Genomic DNA, 19,528 nt, shown 5'->3' on the forward strand with positions numbered 1-19,528 from the left:
CGGCTCCCTTACCCCTATCCCAGGGGCCAGATAACATCAGCTCCGCGACCTGAAGGTCTTGTAAACAGGCAAGACCCAGCGGAGACGGTGGTGGAGGAGGTCACAAAAGGTTATGCGGAAACCACACTGCTCTCTGAGTCTGTGCGGGGGGGGGGGGGGGGGGGGGCGGTGAGCAGGAGGGGAGGGGGCTGCTGGTCCAAAAGGCCTGGGGCCGTCGGTGGGCTGTCTCGGGCCCCGCATATTTCCTAGTACTGGCTATAGGACGTGTCGTGTGGGGCTCTGGGCTTTGCTTCCAAACATCCCCCTTACACCTTCCTGAGTGAGGCCTTGGGGGGAACCCCACAGCCCAGAGACTCCCTCCCAGGTCCGAGGCATTCTTGCGGAAACCACGCGCGTCTTACAGGGCTGATGTCGCCACCTGGCGGCGGAAAGGGTCTGACTCCCTCTGGGAACTTCGGCGAGGCAGGAAGAAGAAGGCGTGGCTTCTGCGGCCGGGTCCAGCGTGGTGACGTCATGACAGGACGCCGTTTTTCCCCGCCTCTTCTCTCCCCAACTCGGAGCTGCCAGTACTTGACGTGGCGTCACCACCCTCTACCCTTACTTTGCGTGCGTGTTTGCGTGCGGCGGAGGTGGCGGCGCGGGCCGGTCGGAGCTCGGCGCTGCTGCTCCTGGTGCTCCTGTCGCTGCCGTCGCTGTCCGGCTGGTATAGACTGCCGAGCGGACGAGGCGCTGGCCACAGCACTTTAGCACCGGACGCAGCTCCGCGCGGCCCGGGCGGGAGGGTGGGCGAACGCGTGTCGGAGGGCGCCGCGCGGGCGGGCGGGCGGGCGCCCGTGAGGGAAAGAGGCGGGGGCGGCGGGTCGGCCGCGGGCCGGGCCGGCCGGGGGATGTCGATGCCTGACGCGATGCCGCTGCCCGGGGTCGGGGAGGAGCTGAAGCAGGCCAAGGAGATTGAGGACGCTGAGAAGTACTCCTTCATGGCCACCGTCACCAAGGCGCCCAAGAAGGTGCGGGGGCTCTGGGTGGCGGTGGGGGCCTGGGCTGGGGCCTCGCGGAAGGGGCGCGAGCTTGCCCGCGGCCCGGGATCCAGCGAGTTCGGGACTTCAGGGGCCAGGTTTGAGGAGGTCCGGGCGACTGAGGCGGTGTGAAGGGTGGCGAGTGAGTGGCCCCAGGCCTATCCCGAGCTGGAAAGGCCGCCCCTGACCTCACTTTCCTTTGTCCCTCGGCCCTAGTCCTCCGGGATCTTTCTGAAATCCGCCAGGGCCGGGCCTTAAATTTGAGGCTGACTTTTCCGGGATGCAGGCAGGGCCTTTCGAAGACGGGAGTGGGGGCCGGATTGGGGTGAGCCAACTCACGACCCCTGTGACCAGCCCCAGGGGCTGGGGCTGAACCGAACCTCTCCCCTCAGGTGAGTGGATAAATCTGGCAGAGCCGCTTTGGGCAAATCTTTGGGAGCAGCGGCTGGTTTATCCGACAACTGCGTGCTAGCTCGGAGGCAAGAGGAAGAAATACGTGGGGCTAGCTCGTTTATGCAGGTGAAAGCAGCGAGGGCAGTGTGAGATTGGAAAGGACACTGTGGTTTTCACCTTCTGTGGTCATCCGGTTGCTTGGACGTATGTAAGATACTAACGTTTGGGGGTTGGTGACAGCAGACACTGCCATGGATACAGGTTGATGGTAGTCATGTGAATAGATCACTTAGGCATCCCTTGGGAAGGGAGCTTGGGTGGGTTGGAGGGGTGGGTGGTAAGGAAGGATTGCTCATTCTGTACTGCACTCAACTAAGGCAGAACAAGTTTAGTCTATTGTGCTGCGGGGTTGAGCTCAGAGGACACCCTTCTAATTCTCTTGTCCTGAAAGATTAAATAGCAGGCTTTGGAGATTTTAGTCTCACTAGCTCTCCGAACGGTGGAATTGGGATCCCGAGTGCCTTGTGAGCATTTGCTGCCACCCACATCTTGACTTTCCACATACCTGGCACCCAGTTAACAGACCGGAGAACCTTTGCAGAGAGGTGACCTTTCTTGAAACCAGTGAGAAGCTGGATACATATTGCCCTCCTTTAAAGACAGTATTTCAAGGCTGTCCGGGCCTGCAGCGTTTGACGGGGTGCAGTGCTCGTGTAAGCTGAATACAGCAAGGTTTGCAGGACTAGATAAGAGTCCTTGAGGCTCCTACACCTGAATTAGTCAAGCTGTCATAGTGGGCAAGATGACTTTGTTTTTAAAGGAGATCAATCTACCACTCCAGGAGGCAAATGCAGGGTTGAAACGACAGTTCACCGTTGTGTGCCGTGTGGGTCTGTTTTCCCGTAAAATTCAGAAACTTACCAATAGATGCCTTAAAAAGGTGGTAGAAGGTCCTTTGATTCTGTGAAGTCTGATTAACCTTACTTTTCGTGCTGTCACTTCAGCTGACTGCTTTGTTGGGGGCAGTAACTCTAATCTGCACTATTTGAGGAGACAGTCACAGCTTTTCTAAGAATGGTTGAGGGTAGTACCTATGATGGGTTAGGGGAAAGCCCTGATACCCTAATTCCCTGAACTCTTCCTCTCCCCATTAGCCTATCCTCTTTGGTCTAATTGCTTCAGAGATTAAGCGTTTTTATTCTTTCTTGCCTTAATTTTAGTAAGCCGGTATCCTTGCGAGTGCCACTATTAGTAAGACAAAGTTTGTTTTGTGGGTTGTAAACTCCATAAAGGCAGGGAGGGACTCTTGTTCACCATTGTACCTACTGTACTCAGCTCTGTACCTAGCACATAGTAGGTACTCAAGTATTAATTGCCCACCTGCCAACTAGTAATTGAGATGTCTGTATGACCGCCTACCAGGAATAAATATCCCTTTTCCTCTTTGCTTCCCAGGAGAAATACTGTTAAATGTATATTATAGTCAGGACAAATGCTAATGATTTTAAAGACTCATATTCCGTTAGCTGAAAGAAGCAGTCTCTGCCAGGAATGTGGGAAGACCCTGTTAGAAGTTTCCATTTGCTAGTAAATGTACCCCATGTTTCTTATTAATCTTACTCTTTCTGAGCTTTATTGTTTAGCATTTACACAGCACTTTGTATTAAAGTGATTTATGATGACTAATTACCCTTTCCCTAGTGATAATAGAAGGCATTTATTTAGTTAATGAGTTGGTTGAGGACTAGTCAAGGTCACACAGCAAGTCCCAGGTGATCTGTTTTTTCACAACTACTGAATTGGACGTTATGACTTAAGTCACTTTTGTACCTCTGCCATGTATTGATAATGTGAGAAAGCATGAGAAGAGAGGGGGAAAGATGTAGCTCAGCCGTGTACTGAATGGTACAAGAAAAAGGCCTCTTCAAAAGGTGCCGTCCTTAGCCTGTGAGGACTCCAGCGTGGCTCTAGACCAAGTAATCCTTAGGTCATTCCAAGCCCTGAGGCCCCTCAGGAAGTGAGGTGCTAGTCAGGCTACAGGTTACGTTAGGGTGACCTTGATGGTCCTCAGATCAGATTCCAGTGTAACTGGTGAAAGTTTGTTCACTTTGGGGACAAATTGTCCGTCAATTCAAAGCATAGATAAATTGAAATTCTTCAACTGTAATCGTAACTTAGTTTTGTGTGCCCTAGGGTCTAGCACAGTACTGTGAAGTTAATAGGACTTGTTGGTTTGATTCAAGGCTTGATCTGGGTGTCAAAAAGTCAACTAAGTGGCTACCACCTTAAGTAAGTGAGCTTCTGTGCCTCAGTTTCCTCATCTACCAATAAGTGCTTTTTATTTGGAATAGGTGGAGATAGGTGCATGTTAGGAGCTAAGATAGCAAAAGTGGTTTTAAGGAAGTCTATTAGTATTCTTACACTGCCTGTTTTTAGTGAGCATTTGAGATGACTTATAACGCAAGACATACACAATTTAGATAGAAAGTCAAAACTATACAAAGGAAAAAAAATACCTTTAACCCTGAGGTCTAAGACCGTTGATGAACCTGATCATCACATGCAACTCCAAGCTTCCTAGGAGCCAGAGGATAGAGGGAATCACGCTAGCAGACATGGGAAATAATACACACCATTTTCTTGGGAAGACAGCTTTTGCTGACACATAAAGTTCTAAAAGAAACTTTCATGGGATGGTATTAACAGCTATAGTAAGGCTTGTTCACAACTGTTCCTGTTGATTTCAGATTGTACTGCCAGGAATATTTGGGTGATAAAAGGGGTCCCTGAGTTGTAAGGGTAGTGTACATTGTACCACAGCTAAAGAGGATTCTTCTTTAATGTTGGTGGTTATCAGTCGACCCAGGTAAGTCAGCTAGTTCCCCATAGTCACTGGGTATTTTTCCCTCTTTCTGCTACTTTCTGTTGCAGGGGTGATGGCTGTCCTTGGACCTTTGGAAATTAACATTGTGTCAAGTTGACTTTTTTTTTTTTCTTAGAGTAAACTCAGATCTCCAGCTTGTTGATGAAACTTTGTAAGATAAATAAGTTTCTCTGGAAGCCTTATCAAAGCATTTGCTGTTCTCTGCACTTCTAAACATTTATTACTTGGGGGGGGGGGGGGGGGGGGGGGGGGTCTCTCCAGAGTGGTACTTAGGTGTTGTACCTAAGATCTATGCAGACAGACTTTTACCGCCAGCACAGTAGAGGAAAAGAGAGACAAAACAGCTACTTTTGCTTGTAGGATATTCTTTATTTGAGTAAGGCATGTATAGCACCAGCTCATCAAAAAGGTGGGCTAAGACTTAGGAAAGCACACCGAGTAGAGCTTTAGTGAGTACTGCTTAGCTGTTCATGTGTTGGGTGGAATGCAGCAGGATGCCCCTCTTCTCATCAGGAAGGATTATGTTATGACTAATTCTTGGTGCAGTTTTATAGAATTTGCACCGATACTTCTTAGATTCACTGAGGTTTGATAGGTGGATGTTTCTTATCTTTTCTACGTCGTTAGCATCTCTCAGTTCTCGGACTGGGTAGCTCAGTCCGTTAAGCGTCTGACTTTGGCTCAGGTCATGATCTCACAGTTTGCGGGTCGGAGCCCGCATCGGGCTCTGCGCTGACAGCTCGGAGCCTGGAGTCCGCTTCGGATGCTGTGTCTCCCTCTCTCTCTGCCCCTCCCCTGCTCACACTCTGTGTGTCTCTCTCTCTTTCTCTCAAAAATAAATAAACATTAAAAAAAATTTTTTTTTTAAGTATCTCTCAGTTCTCTTTAGAACAGCTGTTTTAGTGGCGGTCTTCAAACAGGAGTCAGGGATGTATATAAGAAGATCTAGTTTGGATTTCTCCACAATTACTGATTATCTCTCTTTTTCTTATTTGTTTAATTAGACACTAGTTGCCATATTACTTTGTTCTAGTTCTTTTGCACTTTTATGTTGTAACAGAGATAAATTTGTTCATTGTCTAGATCCCTTGCTGGCAAGATTACCATTGTGTGTCTTATCAGGAGGATATTATTTGGATCCAGTGTATGTTGCCCACTGTATTCTTGTAAGGTTATTCATAAAGGATATTTTGATATAGAATCATGTAGATTTCTAGTTGCCTATGACTCTTGATAAATTTATTCTTCCACCTCAAGTAATTATGATCTGTAAACAAGTACTTTAATGCTCTCTTGGGACTGTTAATTAAAGGAACTGGCCAGTAAAGGAGAATCATGTATACTTACCAGTTTCTCAAGTTTGGGAATTTGAATATTAAAATTTTATAAAGAAAGGCTACCCTCATTATACTGCGTAGAATTCAGAACACGTCATGTTGTGGTAGGTCAGAAGCATCCTCATCAGGTATGAAGAACAATACATTTGCATAGGCCAGAGTTTTTTCCAACCTGAAATCTAAGAAAGAACCCAAAGTTAAAGACTGATTCTTACCACAAATTTTCCTTCCGACCCTTGTCAATAGTGTCAGTATCTTGCATATGATAAGCAGTTTAAACTTCACTTTGAGGTGTGTTCACCTTTTCTCTTCCGATTCTGTATTTCCCTTTGACCCGCTCAGGTATTTCACTAGCTATCCCCGCTGTTGCTTGGCTAACTGAGTAGTACCGTGTACGTTAGGCACTTGATTTTTGGAGTCAGGTTTACCTTCAGTTCCTCTCATTTGATAACTGTGATTTTTGGACAAGTGACTTAACCCATCTGAGCCTCCGTTTTCTTGTCTGTAAAATGAGAAGTAATGATAGTACTACAGGATTGTTGAGGGGATTAGCATTTAGTAAATTTATTAAATTTACTTAGTGTTTTTGTTCCTTTATAACTAGAGTGACCATATTTCTGGTTTGCTTCTTGCAGTTCCAGTTTATGTGTTATCCCAACATGCTGTTCAGTGACTACCTCCATAAACTCTGAAAAGTACCCTGGTTTATATGGAATTTTGAAATAGTCTTAAAGAGCCAAAACAAAGATGTTTCTATTGGAGTGGCTTCTCACCAGGAAAGAAATTTTCCCTGAGAAAAATGTTTTCCCTGAGAAAAATGTAGAGCTTAAACCTGCTGAACACTAAAATATTTGATTTCCAAGAAGGACGTAGACAACGGGAGAACTTCGAGTTCGTACTAGAAATGGGATGGACGTGCTCTGCCTGACCACCACCCCTCCCTTGTCCACCCCCCCACATCACACGATGTACCTGTGGAAGGTGGGCACCTATCAGACAGTGGGCCAGCTGAGTCCACGAGTTTATATCCTCAAACTGTAATTATCTGGGAGTCTTCCCAAACTAGAATCCTTGAATTACATGAAACAATTCCAAAGACTCTTTTGAGGTATGACTATCTTTTTATGTGGTCACCTTCAGATCACTCCCCAGTGTATTCCACCTCCTTCCCCCAGGTACTGTTTCTCTTTGCCCTAAACAGCCTGCTCCTAATTACATTTAACTGATTTTCTCCGGCAGAAGTGTGTGGCCTTTGCTCCAAGGCAATTACAGAACTAGGGTGGAACCCTCATGCCTTTGTTGACACTCAGACTGGTTTCATTTTTTTCCTATCTCTGTTCAGTTTTTCTAAAGGCTTCAGTCCGGTGCCTTAATCTCACAACGTGTATAATGGCTGGTACTACTTAGCAATATACAATGGGGCTTAATCATTTACTACCCAAACTGGCCACAAAGAGAAAAAATATAATGAGCTACGGGTAAAAGGTAGTATATGGAATACCGTAGTGGAGATGAGGAAAAGACTTTGAAGAAACACAAATCTAGGACTGGCCCTGCATGCTCCTGCTTTCTTGCCACAGAAGTCCCAGTGCCTCAGCTGACATGCCTCTGTACTTAGCCTGTAGGGCTTAATGGGCTTAAAATGTTCTTTACCAGCCCAAACCAGTTCACTTCTAAAATGGACACCCTGTGCGCAGTTGTATGCTAGAGTGAGGCTTAAACGGGAGGGGCTTGGGACTGCTCACTGCTGCATGCGTTGGTCTTGGCCCTGCCTCAGGCCTAGTTCTTTACAATCTGAAGAACTGCGAGCCCTGTTTATATATTTTTCTCTTCTTTCCTGAAGAGTGTGTGCACAGTGCCATCCGTGGAATCCCCCTGAACATGCTATGTGCTCAGGGTGCCAAGGAGAATGCTAATGTGCTGATCCTCACTGGTGCGTGGCTCTGTGAGCCAGATGGTGGATTGGTGAGTGACAGAGTGTAGGGGTGAAAGGCCTGGAGGAGAGGACTGTAACCATGTTTCATTTTGGCCTCCTGAATGAAGCTGTCCATATTACCGTGTTTTGAGTAATGTCAGGATTTTGGAAGTTCTGTTTTTAATAAGTGTTTTCAGCTCTTACAGTACTTACCAATTAAGATGAATTTTTGGGACACAGGTTTCCATGATCATAAGGGGAATTACTTTATTCCCTTCTCCCAGGACTGGCTTGACCTCGAGTCCAGGCTTTTGGGCTGTGACTTGTTTTCATTATGATCATAGGATCCTGAAATTAAAAAAAAGGGACTTGTCAGGAAAGTAAGTAGTGGACAGTGGTTCTGCTCTGCCCTTTTGGACCACCTCCACCCTGTCCTCTTCCTCATAGGTCTTAAGGAAGATTCATTTGGGCTCTCATGATGGTTGGCTTTATTTTGGAGATGTATAAAAGAGCTCTTTGCCTTGAATTTTTAAAGTACACACTCTCATCTCTGTTTCTAATTTTAGAAGAGAGGTCAGTAAGTAGACAAGTCTGTAGAAGGTAGAGAACTGAAATAGGTTTCTATTTTGCCTGTTTGAGGGATGCTCCTGAGATATTCACTGGATTAGAGACTCTAGAACAATGGTTCTTAATCTTTTGAGTCACAGATCCCTTTAAGAATCTTATGAAAATTATAGTTCTTTAGGAAAATTCAGGGGCACAAAAACTTGTTATACTTTTCAGAGGGCTTGTGGTACTCCCTGAAACTCATCCATGGATCCTGGGTTAAAAACCCTGATTTAGAGGAGGAGGTCTCTAAGCCATAGTATCTCTTTCCTTTACAGATCCAGAAACTGCGGATTGTTTCCAGCTTGCAGTTTGTCCTTGGAACGAAACTGAGGTTGTTGGTGTTCTTTGTCATCCGCCTCTTTGGGATGCTCCTTGGCTTCCCAAGAGCCTCATTATCAGTGCCTTGAGGGTTCAACTCAAGAACTTAGGCATACTGAAACCAGCATGTCAGCAACTTTTGGGGATTCTTGTACTACCTCATACCCACTGCCCTTCATATGAGCTGTGAGTGCCTGTAAAGCTTCAGAGCTGAACTGTTCAGAGTAGGGAACTCACATGCTGCACTATCAAAACTAAATAAAATAACTGGCTCCCCTGTATGTCTCAAAAACAGGCTTCAGTGTAGTACTTCTCAAAACTATTTTCAGAACTGGCTTGATATCTGAATCATACTTTTCATTTGATTTCTCTAGACCAGACATTGAGGGCAAGGACCATGTGCTTGGCGTATAAGTACTGCCAATTGTTTAGTGAGTAAAATATCGTGAGATGATTTCTCTAGGAGAAAGTGAGTTGGGCTCACTTCGTGGCTTTGGCTCACCGTCCCCTTCAGTTGGCAAGGGTTGTTTTTCTAACTTAGATCCCTCTCACATGGGTGATAATGGGAATACAGAGAACTGCAGGTGAGACATTGATAAGAATTTCCAACAGCTTAGTAGATCCCTTTATAATGCTAGAATCAGGAACTAAGGGAGGAGACTGTTGAGATACAAGGCCTCTAGCTTCTTGGCCCAGTTGCTTGAGAATCACAAGGCAGTAGGTTAGAAGCCTAGGGATATTCTTACTTGTAATAGGAAGGCAATTTGATGTCCCACCCGGTTTTAAACCCTTAGCAGTAGGGACACTGCCCTAAGTTGAAAGTGGTGTTCTGGTTTACACATGCTCTTGATTTAAGGAACAGAGGCTCACCTTTAGGGTGTTTGAGATTTGAGGGCCAGCAGTGAGTTGAACAGTTTCATTTTGGAATTGGTGTTGGATTCCTGAAAGTAATAAACAACAGTGCTGCCCAGCAATGATGGGCAAACTTCTGATTCTTCTCATTCTGCAACCCTAGCTGCCCCTTCTGAACCAAAAGCTAAGCTCCATGTTCAAAAACTATATATGCCCTTGTCTTTGAAATTCACCTCCTTTAGAGTTACAGGCTTCTGGGAACTGGGCCAATGCTTGTCCTAACCAGGAATCAGGCCCTAGTTGGCATTGAGGATTTTGTGTTTTGTTTCCCTAAGTATGTGATGTAAGCAGAATTCAGGGGAAAGGGAGACCTTCAGAATTTTGTAGTTTTGGAAGTAGAAGTAGGTGCTTTGTAGAGAAGGCAGATGTGTTCAGTTATTCTGGTAACTAATTCAGTTTCCTGTGGGTAGCCAGGTAGTATCCTGCTTCTAATTCAGTACTTAAGTTTTTAGTGCCCAGCTTCGGGAGCACCAGACTCCTTAGCAAGCAAGACAGGAAGATTCCCAATGTTCAGTTCTTACGGAGAGTAGCCCAGCTGGCTTGTCATGCTGGACTAGATGAATTGTGAATGTTAATTACACTGATCAATACAGTGGCCTTGGTAACAGACTTGTAGCTGCTGTAGAATCTGTTTACTTCAGGTTTGTAACAGAAAAGAGACCAAGCTGGTTGAGAACATGATGTTCTAAATGTAATAAGCTGTATTGTAAGTCCAGGGAAAATGCATGCTGGAGGCACTGACCCTACTGCACCCTTCCCCAGGGTTTCCCAGAGGGAAACATTACTCTGGGGGTGGTTTCTGTTCTTATTTGCCAGTTGAGAATGAATTGAGGTCAGCAAAGGCATGGCTTCTGTGAGATGGGGTATAGGATATTTACAGATCATAAAGGTTAGAAGGAGAACACCCGTGTAGGGAGGCATCTCATTCCTCTACCCAGTTTGTAATTCGGAGTGGAGAGTTGATGGGATTAGTTTCAACCCTCGCATTCAGAAGAAGGAACCCCTCCTATTTGAGAAATAGAGGGTTCAGAATTCTGCACATTCTTTTCTGACTCCACAGGGAGAGGATTAGCTGAACGCTGGGCATGTTTGGAATGAGAGCACCTTGCCAATTTTTACTGATTTTGGACCAAGCCATTGTAAAAATATAGTCTCTTTTCCTGAGACGAGCTCTTTGTCATGTGCTCCTAAACCCTGTGGATCCATTTGATGGATTGGCTGTACCTGACAGATGGAGTTGGTATTACAAAGGCAGATTTTCTACTTTCTTTGCCTTATTTGTTTTCTCTCTGAACACGATGTGTCTAACCCATTTGTTCCCTGTGTGCCTTCAGTTGCTTTATCAAGAGCCTGGTAAACTCCGTGTGCTTGTGTTTGCTTTTTCAGATCCTGCTTAGATTGTTTCAGATGAGTACTTCTCATGGAATAGAAAGAATGGAAGGAATCAGTCACCTACGGAACTTTTTTAAAACATTTATTTCAGGGCCCTAACCTAGACCTACTTAGTCAGAATGGGGAAGGGTTGATGGTAAGGGGCAAGTGGAGAATAGGATAATATGTGCTTTTCGAAACTGCTGAAGCCTAAAAGATCCCATATTTAGAACCACTTAGGTTATCTAACAAGGCTGGCCAAAATTGTTATGATATCTGATATTGGAATGGTAATGTAGCTACCATCTATCTCGGACGACTTTGGCCATGAGAAAAAATCTTGTGCCCCATGTGAGAGGTCCTGAAAATAGCCTATGGTTACTCTTCTTTTCCAAAGTATTCAGAGTAAGCTATGACCAGAAATTATGTAGCTCTATTAGCTCAGGGTTAAGCACCTACTACTGTCTCCCGGGACCTATACTGGGCACTTAGGATTAATCAGTGAACAAGACAAAGATCCATATCCTGTGGAGTTTACATTCTTGTGAGGTTATTATTTGGGTCATATAAGTCTTGTACAGTGGTTCTTAATCATTTGGAGTTTGGAGCCCTGTCAGAGTTGTGTTCATGTTCCCGAAACACAGACACACACACACACACACATACACACACCAATTTGCATATAAGGGGAGTTGGCAGCCTGAGGCCTGTCCGTGAACCCAGGCTAAAAACCTAGAATGCTTGTCCAGAATTGAGAATGTGGTGATTGGGGTAAAGCCAGGCCATGAGTTGTGTATTTGGGACTATTATCTCCTAGCCACATTGGGTTGTAGTTTCTTCATCTGTACAGCCAAGGTCCTTTGCAAAGAACTTGAGAGCATCTCAAAAAAAGAATAAGAATTGCTAGGCCTCCACTACACCAGTCACATTTCTTAGTCTGTGCTCTCTTTGAATGTTAAGAATGATTTTGACTCTCTGTTCCCATTCCCACCCCTAGTTTCTGGTTGGCTGAGCTTGTTGGACTCAATAGGTTAAAAATCAGGTCAGAATATGAGAATTTCCTTAACATGATTTATACTATCAATTCCTAGACTAAGAGTGACAGTAAAATTATAAAGATCATGAGAGGGCATTATAGTGAAATCCTGGCTTCAAAACACAACATTACAGAAGGAGTTGATAAATGAGGGGCTGAGGAAATACCCAAGGAGTAAAGACTGGAGAAAGATGATAGGAAAAAAAAAGAGGGCAGAACTCAGAAAGACAATTGACTGAGCTGGTAAGCCAGATAGCCTGAAACCAAAGAGAGTGGATTTGAGACCCAGACCAAGAAAGAAAAAAAAAAGATTACATTTTAGTTCTAAAGGGTCTGTCACTATTGTTTTATTATCAAACAGAACTCAAGATAAAAGGAGAGGGCAGATAAGGCTTTGCTTCATGTATCCCAATATTAATATGTCTCTATCCTTGGAAAAGTTGGTGTTTGACTTGAGCGAATGGCTAAACTGTGCTTCAGGGTTAGTATAATGTATAGTACAACATGTGCTGCAGAAACATGAGTGAAATTTTGTTTGGGACACTGGGAGAAAGAATTATGTAGAAATAACCCGGCCAGATAATAGAGATTGGAGCACAATGAACACACTGAGTCCTGTGCCAATTCTGCCTTTACCTCCCTAAAATCTGACCTTTAGTGTAACTACAGATCAAGACCTCTTTAAGGGTGGTCTATTACGGGGAATTCTTGTCACTCTGCCTGACGTCTAAGGGGAACTTTCCAGACCCACACTGAGGGATGCTGAAATTGTGCTGTATTCAAGGTCTTCCAGGCCAAACTTTTTTTTTTTTTTTTTTTTTAGAGAGAATGTGAGCTGAGGAGAGGGACAGAGGGGGAGAGAATTTTAAGCAGGCTCCACACTCAGTGCAGAGCCCAACATGGGGATCAGTCTCAGGAATGTGAGATCATGATCTAAGGTGAAATCAAGAGTTGGATGCTTAACCAAATGAGCCACCCAGGCCAAACTTCTATACACTCAGAGCCCATAGTCCTCCCCAAAGGAGCCTGGAGGCTCTAGATGATTCCAGTTGTAACTGCTCCAGTTGTCCAGCATATGGAAAAACTGTTCTGCTGTTAAAGTTTCTAACCTGCTATTAATATAAGGACATCTCATTGTTTGCTCAGTGATGCATTAAACCAAAACTCCCTAATCTAGGGGGAATATAATCATACCACCAATTATGTTTACTTTCTATTTTTAAAGAAGCCCTTTGAGTGATCAAAGGAATTTCAGGCCTCACTTCCTGGGACTGTTTAGGTCTGTTTTAAGGTTCTGTTCACCATACAAAGCTATACAGTTAGTTATATAGATTGTACTGTTGTGTGAAAGAAAAGTTCCCCCATTACCATTGTGCACAACATAAATAAGTTACCTTAAAAAGCACATTTAAGGGGCGCCTGGGTGGCGCGGTCGGTTAAGCGTCCGACTTCAGCCAGGTCACGATCTCGCGGTCCGTGAGTTCGAGCCCCGCGTCAGGCTCTGGGCTGATGGCTCGGAGCCTGGAGCCTGTTTCCGATTCTGTGTCTCCCTCTCTCTCTGCCCCTCCCCCGTTCATGCTCTGTCTCTCTCTGTCCCAAAAATAAATAAACGTTGAAAAAAAAAAATTAAAAAAAAAAAAGCACATTTAAAATATATTCTTTGTTGTATGTTTTAAAATATGGTCATTTTAAATGAAAATAGCAGGTTTCAGGGCACCTGGGTGGCTCAGTTGGTTAAGCATCGGACTTCAGCTCAGATCATGATTTCACGGTTCGTGGGTTGGAGCCCCATGTCAGGCTCTGTGCTGACAGCTCAGAGCCTGGAGCCTGCTTCAGATTCTGTGTCTCCCTCTCTCTCTGCCCCTCCCCGGCTCATGCTTTCTCTCTGTCTCTCAAAAATAAATAAATGTTGAAAATAATAATAATAATAATAGGTTTCCCAGATGATGAAAAAAACCAAATCATTGATCAGTTTTAATCATACCAGATTGAAAACCTGTTGAATAAATAAATAACAGGTGGAATTTCTAAGTTGCTTTTGATGCCTACAGTAGGAAGTTCTGGGGTCATTTCTTTCATCCTAGTGGTCTGGATTAGATTGCCCGTACGTTCTCCTCCTCCCCATTCCATCCTCAGAAGATGGTGGAAGTGTATGCTAGACCGGAGCTTTTTGCCTCCACGTTTGGGCTCTTACTCTCTCCTCACCCTTTCCACGTCCAAGGAGCAGCACCTCTTAAAGCAATTCATTGGCAGCTTTAAAATACTACATTTCTCTGCATCATTTCACTTTTCCCAAAATCAATGTAGATTTTGGAATGGAGAGAATTCTCTTCCTTCCCTAGAGCTCACAAGTCTTCATATGGAAGCTCAGAAAGCTTCATTGCAATAGTGGACTATCCTTTAACTGACCTCTTGAAAATAAAGGGGAGAGCTGCTGTTTCCCCCAGCCTATTCTAGAAGAAGGATAATATAATGGTACTGGGCTTGTAGGGATTTTTTTTTTTTTCTTTTTCTAAATCTCAATTTGTTAACACATTTGCCTTCAGCAAGTCACTTAACCCCAACCCTTGTTCTGTTTTTTCATCTGTGAAGAGTAGATCTCTCACTCGAAAGATTCCAACATGTTCTGAAAATACAAATCTTCTGTAAAGAAATCATATCTGTGGGCCACTGATGTTGAAGCAGAGTGCAAAACTAGAATGTCATAGAAATTTAGGCATTCAGGACCTTGGTTTTTTGATACCAGTAAGTGTGGATTTCAAATCTATAATCAGCTTTAGGTAAAAGTCCTGATGTAATGCTTGCAGTGGTTTTACTTGTTCTTTATATGCCAGAATTTAAACAAGAATGGTTTGAAAAATATTTAGATCAGTGATGTTCTCACAGTGTTGCTTATTGATCACATTTGAAGGATAACTCTTCCTATACCAAATTTGATTTTGACTTTTGGTTTGCAGTACAGCCTAAAGGAAGAGATCTTTATCCTTGTGCATCTGTCCACTTTTCCTCATTAGAAAATGGCTGTTCAGAAAGTCACAGGTCAGGAAAACTCACTTCTGTGTTCTGGTTGGGGAGCTAGAGAGTTTGGGGAATTGCACTGTATTCATCCTGGAGCAATAGGTGGTTCTTATTGTTAAATAGCCCCAGGCACATTGCAACCACCAATTCCTTTCAACTTCTTTCTTTCTTTCTTTTTTTCTTTCTTTCTTTCTTTCTTTCTTTCTTTCTTTCTTTCTTTCTTTCTTTCTTTTCTTTCTTTTCTTTCTTTCTTTTCTTTCTTTTCTTTCGTTTATTTTTGAGAGAGACAGACTTCGGAGGGGCAGAGAGGGAGACAGAATCCCAAGCAGGTTCTACACTTAACCAACTGAGACACCCAGGTGCCCCATCAACTACCTTTTTTCTTACAGACTATCTAAGGTCATGATTTCATGCTGAGACTTTTATCTAAAATTGAATATATACATCTCAAATTAGAAAGTCAGGAAGGGATGGCAAATATTACCTTTCTAGAATGGAAAATACAGTGTGATTGTATTTGATGTGACTGATTGTCAGATTCTTGTCCTTGAATTATGTTTCTAATCTCCTAGATGTTTGCTATTTTGTGTTTTTAAGAGCTGTGGAAACTAAAGCCGCCTACAGCTGATCTTTAAAGTGATTTTTACCTTGTTTTTTGAAATCAAAACTATTCCATCTGTCTACAGGGCAGATTCTGAAGGATCCCATTGACCCACCCACATTTGGAAACAATACCTGTTACTACATAGTTAACTATTCAATATTCAGTCTTTAAAGTCTGATTATTATTTTATTTGGTGTTGAGTTTTGATGGCGTTTTCTTCCCTTGAGCCTATACTTTATGGGAAGCAGTAGATGGTAACAAAAAACAACTGATACGGTTTCTGTCTCATTAACCTTTGTTGGGTATTAACCTAGGGTTTAGAAAGCACACGCAGGTCCACTCAGCTGCCACTTTTTTGGAGCTGCTTGTAGCTCTTTTGCCATAAACTATTTGGCAAAGATTTTCATGTCTTTCACCCCTCAGTGGATATAGCCTTCCCATTCACTCAAGCAAATATGTGTAGAGGGTTTGAATTTCTAAGATGTAATTGGCTTTCAACCTCATTTAAGCTAAACTTCCAAACTGAAGGAAGGAATTGAAGGAAGAAATTGTTTTTATATGTCTCCAATCTTGTTTCTTCTTGGCAGGCTAAGAAATTATACAGATGGCATTTATTCAGTCTGTGTGGCCACCTTCCAAAATGTCAGAAACTCCATCTTCTACACCTGTCCAATGATCGATTGCTTGCTTTCACTGTTAACTTTTCTCTGATAGAAATTAATTTGAAGAATACACATTTGCCTATTTGTAAGCAGTTGGCAAATTTTCATCTTAAAGAACATCCCAGCATACCTTGCAGTGAGGTTTGCCAGTTTAACTTCTTGTGAGTTTTATTTAAAGTCAAGATAGGCTTTAGAGAGGACTGTGAATTAAGTCTAATGACTTTTTATGACAAACATATAAGGTGAACAGTAGTAACCTGGCTCAGTCTTTCCCAGCACTTAAGAATTATTGATTTTTACACTCTGAACCAATACAAAGTGATTGCTAAGTGAAAAAAACAAGGTGCAGAATATTTTAGCAGTCTATTTTTTGAGTAAGAAAGACAGGGAAAATACAAGTATAAGTGTATACTTGCTATTTTTTTTACCTGTATTAATGAACATAAACCAGAAATTAATGAAAATGGTGAGGAGGGAGGAAGGTTGGGGAGATAGAAATGGCAGTGAGACTTCTCTGAATATACCTTTAAAACTTTTGAGACATATGCCTTATGTGTCAAAAAATTAAAGAGAAAGGAAACCTTAAAATTGCTTGTAAACAGAAACAAATGAATCTAGCTACATATCAAATTGATATTAACCACTCAGAAAACCATACTTCACCTATATATCCTTCATGAGATATTTTCTAAGGACAAAAGGAACTTCAGTGAAATATTGACACTTCACTGCGTAGAATATTGTTAGTAACATTAGTCTTGTAATTTTGAAATTGTTTTATTTGTATTCTAGAATAAAACAAGTAAGCGTATCATTGCTATTAGAGACCAGCATTGTCAACCTAAGACAGAGGGTACCTGGGTGGCTCAGTCGGTTGAATGTCTGACTCTTGATTTTGGTTCAGGTTGTGATCTCCTGGTTCATGGGATCCCGCATCAGGCTCTGCGCTGTCAGCACAGAGCCTGCCTGGGATTCTCTGTCTCTCTCCCTATCTGCTCCTTCCCTCTTTCTCTTACTAAATAAACTTAAAAAAAAAAACAATAATAAGAGAAAAGAAATACAAATAGGAAAATTAAAAGTTTAAAAAATGTTAAATTTGAAATGGAAATATCAATATAAACTCATGAGTAAACAAAAAGATTTATTTCTCTATCCCCTGCAAGCACTTAGGAGCACTGACACTTCTATTAACAATTAGCACATTTTATACTCAGATATTATTTTCTAAATACCATTCCCCACTGAAAGAAACCAGAGCTTGGAGAAATGGAGAAATCGTTGATTACAGATCTGAAGCAGAGAAAGAACAAGGTGAGCCTGGTATATCTTCTTATACCAGAAAGGAAGGAAGCACTTAAACAGAAGAATCAGCTTGAAGGAGACTCCCACTGGCCCAGTTTGAGACAATTGGAGCATTCAGTGTACTCATTGTGTTATTGAGTGTAACAGATTGAATAAATAAAAATATGAAAGACAAGTAAGGAAAAAAAATGAAAGAGGGAGAAGAAAAGTTTCTCCTTACAAAAAGTAATGCCAGCTAATATATGTGATAAGAATGGTAAGGGAAAAAAACATTATTCTATAACATCCCCCCACCCCCACCACAATATAATTGGTTCAGGCAAGGATTATGAACAGATGGTAAAGTCACTAGGGAACAGGATATTCACAAGCTGACAGATATCACCCCACAATTTAACCTTTACTTGCAAAAGAGAAAATACACCTTTCAGAGACTGATGATCTCACTTTAACCCAGGGTTCAGTTTAGTGTCACTAATAATGGAATGACCTAACATGATATGCTACCTAGTACAATGCAAAGTAAAGTATACAACATTATCTATGAAGTATTCTTGCCAAAATCTTAATCTCTTTCTAATCAAACCTCAAAGCTGAACTTCCAATTTATAGGAAAAAGTAATCTGAAAAGTGGGAGATTCCAAAAGGCAACTGGCCTGGACCTGTCCAGGAAACGTCAATATTGCAGGGGGGGAAAAGAAACACAGGAGAACTATTCTAGATAGATAACCAGGCACTGAAGGAACCTAACAACCAAATGCATTTAGTGAACCTTGGTTCTGTCCTGGGTTGGAAGAATTGGGGAGGCATTTAGGTCTATAACTATGAAAGACACTCTTTTTTTAAAATTACTCAAGTATAATTAACACAGTGTTACATTAGTTTCAGATGTACTATATAGTGATTAAACAATTCTACACATTACTCAATGCTCATCAAGATAAGTCTACTCTTAATCTCCTATATCTGCTTCACCCATCCCCCACCCACCTCCATTCTGGTAACCACTAGGTTTGTTTTCTGTCCTTAGGAGTCTGTTTTTTGTTTCTTTTTTCTCTTTGCTTGTTTTTTAAATTCCACATACAAGGATATCATATGGTATTTGTTTTTCTCTGATGGACTTACTTCACTTAGCATTATAGCCTTTGGTTGCTGCAAATGTCATTTCATTTTTTATGGCCATGTAATATTCCATTGTGCATATACTACATCTTTTTGAAAGAAATTCTTGAGATGATTAGAGGAGTTTGAATACAGACTGGATAATACAGGATTATTGTTAATATTCTTAAGTATGATATTGTGGTTCTGTAGGGGAATATCCTTAGAAAATTCATTCTGTAGAATTTATTGGTGAATTTTCATATTTGCAACCTTTTTTTTTTGGCAGGACCACTTGAAAGTGTGCATGTATACATGTGTATATATGCAGCGAAAGAAACCTAATGTGGAAAATAGATTCAGTGTAGATGGAGGGTATAAAGGTGTTCATTATACTACTCTTGTTAAGTTTTTGTATGTAGAAAATGATCATAATAAAGTTGGGAAAATGAAACAGTGGGGGTGCAGAGGGAGTTGGAAGGGAACTTTGGTGTATCACTAAAGTCATGGGTATGTTCCAGGAACCTAGATTTCTTCAGTCACCTCTACATAAATAAATGGGGGACCTGGGTGGCTCAGTTGAGCATCCGACTTTGGCTCGGGTCATGAACTCATGGTTTGGGGATTCCAGCCCCAGGTTGGGCTTTGAGCTGACGGCATGAAATCTGCTTCAGATTCTCTGTCTCCCTCTCTCTCTCTGCCCGCCCCCCCCCCCCCCCCCCCCACACACACATGCACGCTCTCTGTCTCAAAAACAAACACTGGTGCGCCTGGATGGCTTAGTCAGTTAAGCGTCCGACTTTGGCTTAGGTCATGATCTCACGGTCCATGGTTTCGAGCCCCGCATCAGGCCCTGTGCTGACAGCTCAGAGCCTTGAGCCTGCTTTGGATTCTGTGTCTGGCTATCTCTCAAAAATAAATATTAAAAATAAATATTTTAAAAATTAAAAATATGCTAGAGTTGATGATAATTGAATGTTAAGAGAAAAAGAACAACAAGCATGTTTTCATATACTATTTGTAGCAGATTGAGGATGAGGAAAGTATGGA

General features: G+C 42.6%; 1 protein-coding gene across 2 annotated transcripts in view; it reads left to right on the forward strand.

The window, feature by feature from the left end:
• Positions 1-855: 855 nt before the first annotated feature.
• Positions 856-19,528, forward strand: part of AHCYL1 (adenosylhomocysteinase like 1) — a 38,554-nt gene continuing 19,881 nt past the window's right edge. The window contains exon 1 of one of the 2 annotated variants that reach the window (XM_030325098.1): positions 856-1,007. In XM_030325098.1, coding sequence (XP_030180958.1) covers positions 888-1,007 — 120 coding nt within the window. In that variant the 5' untranslated portion in view covers positions 856-887. The remainder of the gene's footprint in view (positions 1,008-19,528) is intronic. The other variant, XM_030325097.1, reaches the window with a different exon arrangement.

This window comes from Lynx canadensis, chromosome C1 (assembly GCF_007474595.2).
Source record: "Lynx canadensis isolate LIC74 chromosome C1, mLynCan4.pri.v2, whole genome shotgun sequence".
Classification (NCBI taxonomy): domain Eukaryota; kingdom Metazoa; phylum Chordata; class Mammalia; order Carnivora; family Felidae; genus Lynx; species Lynx canadensis.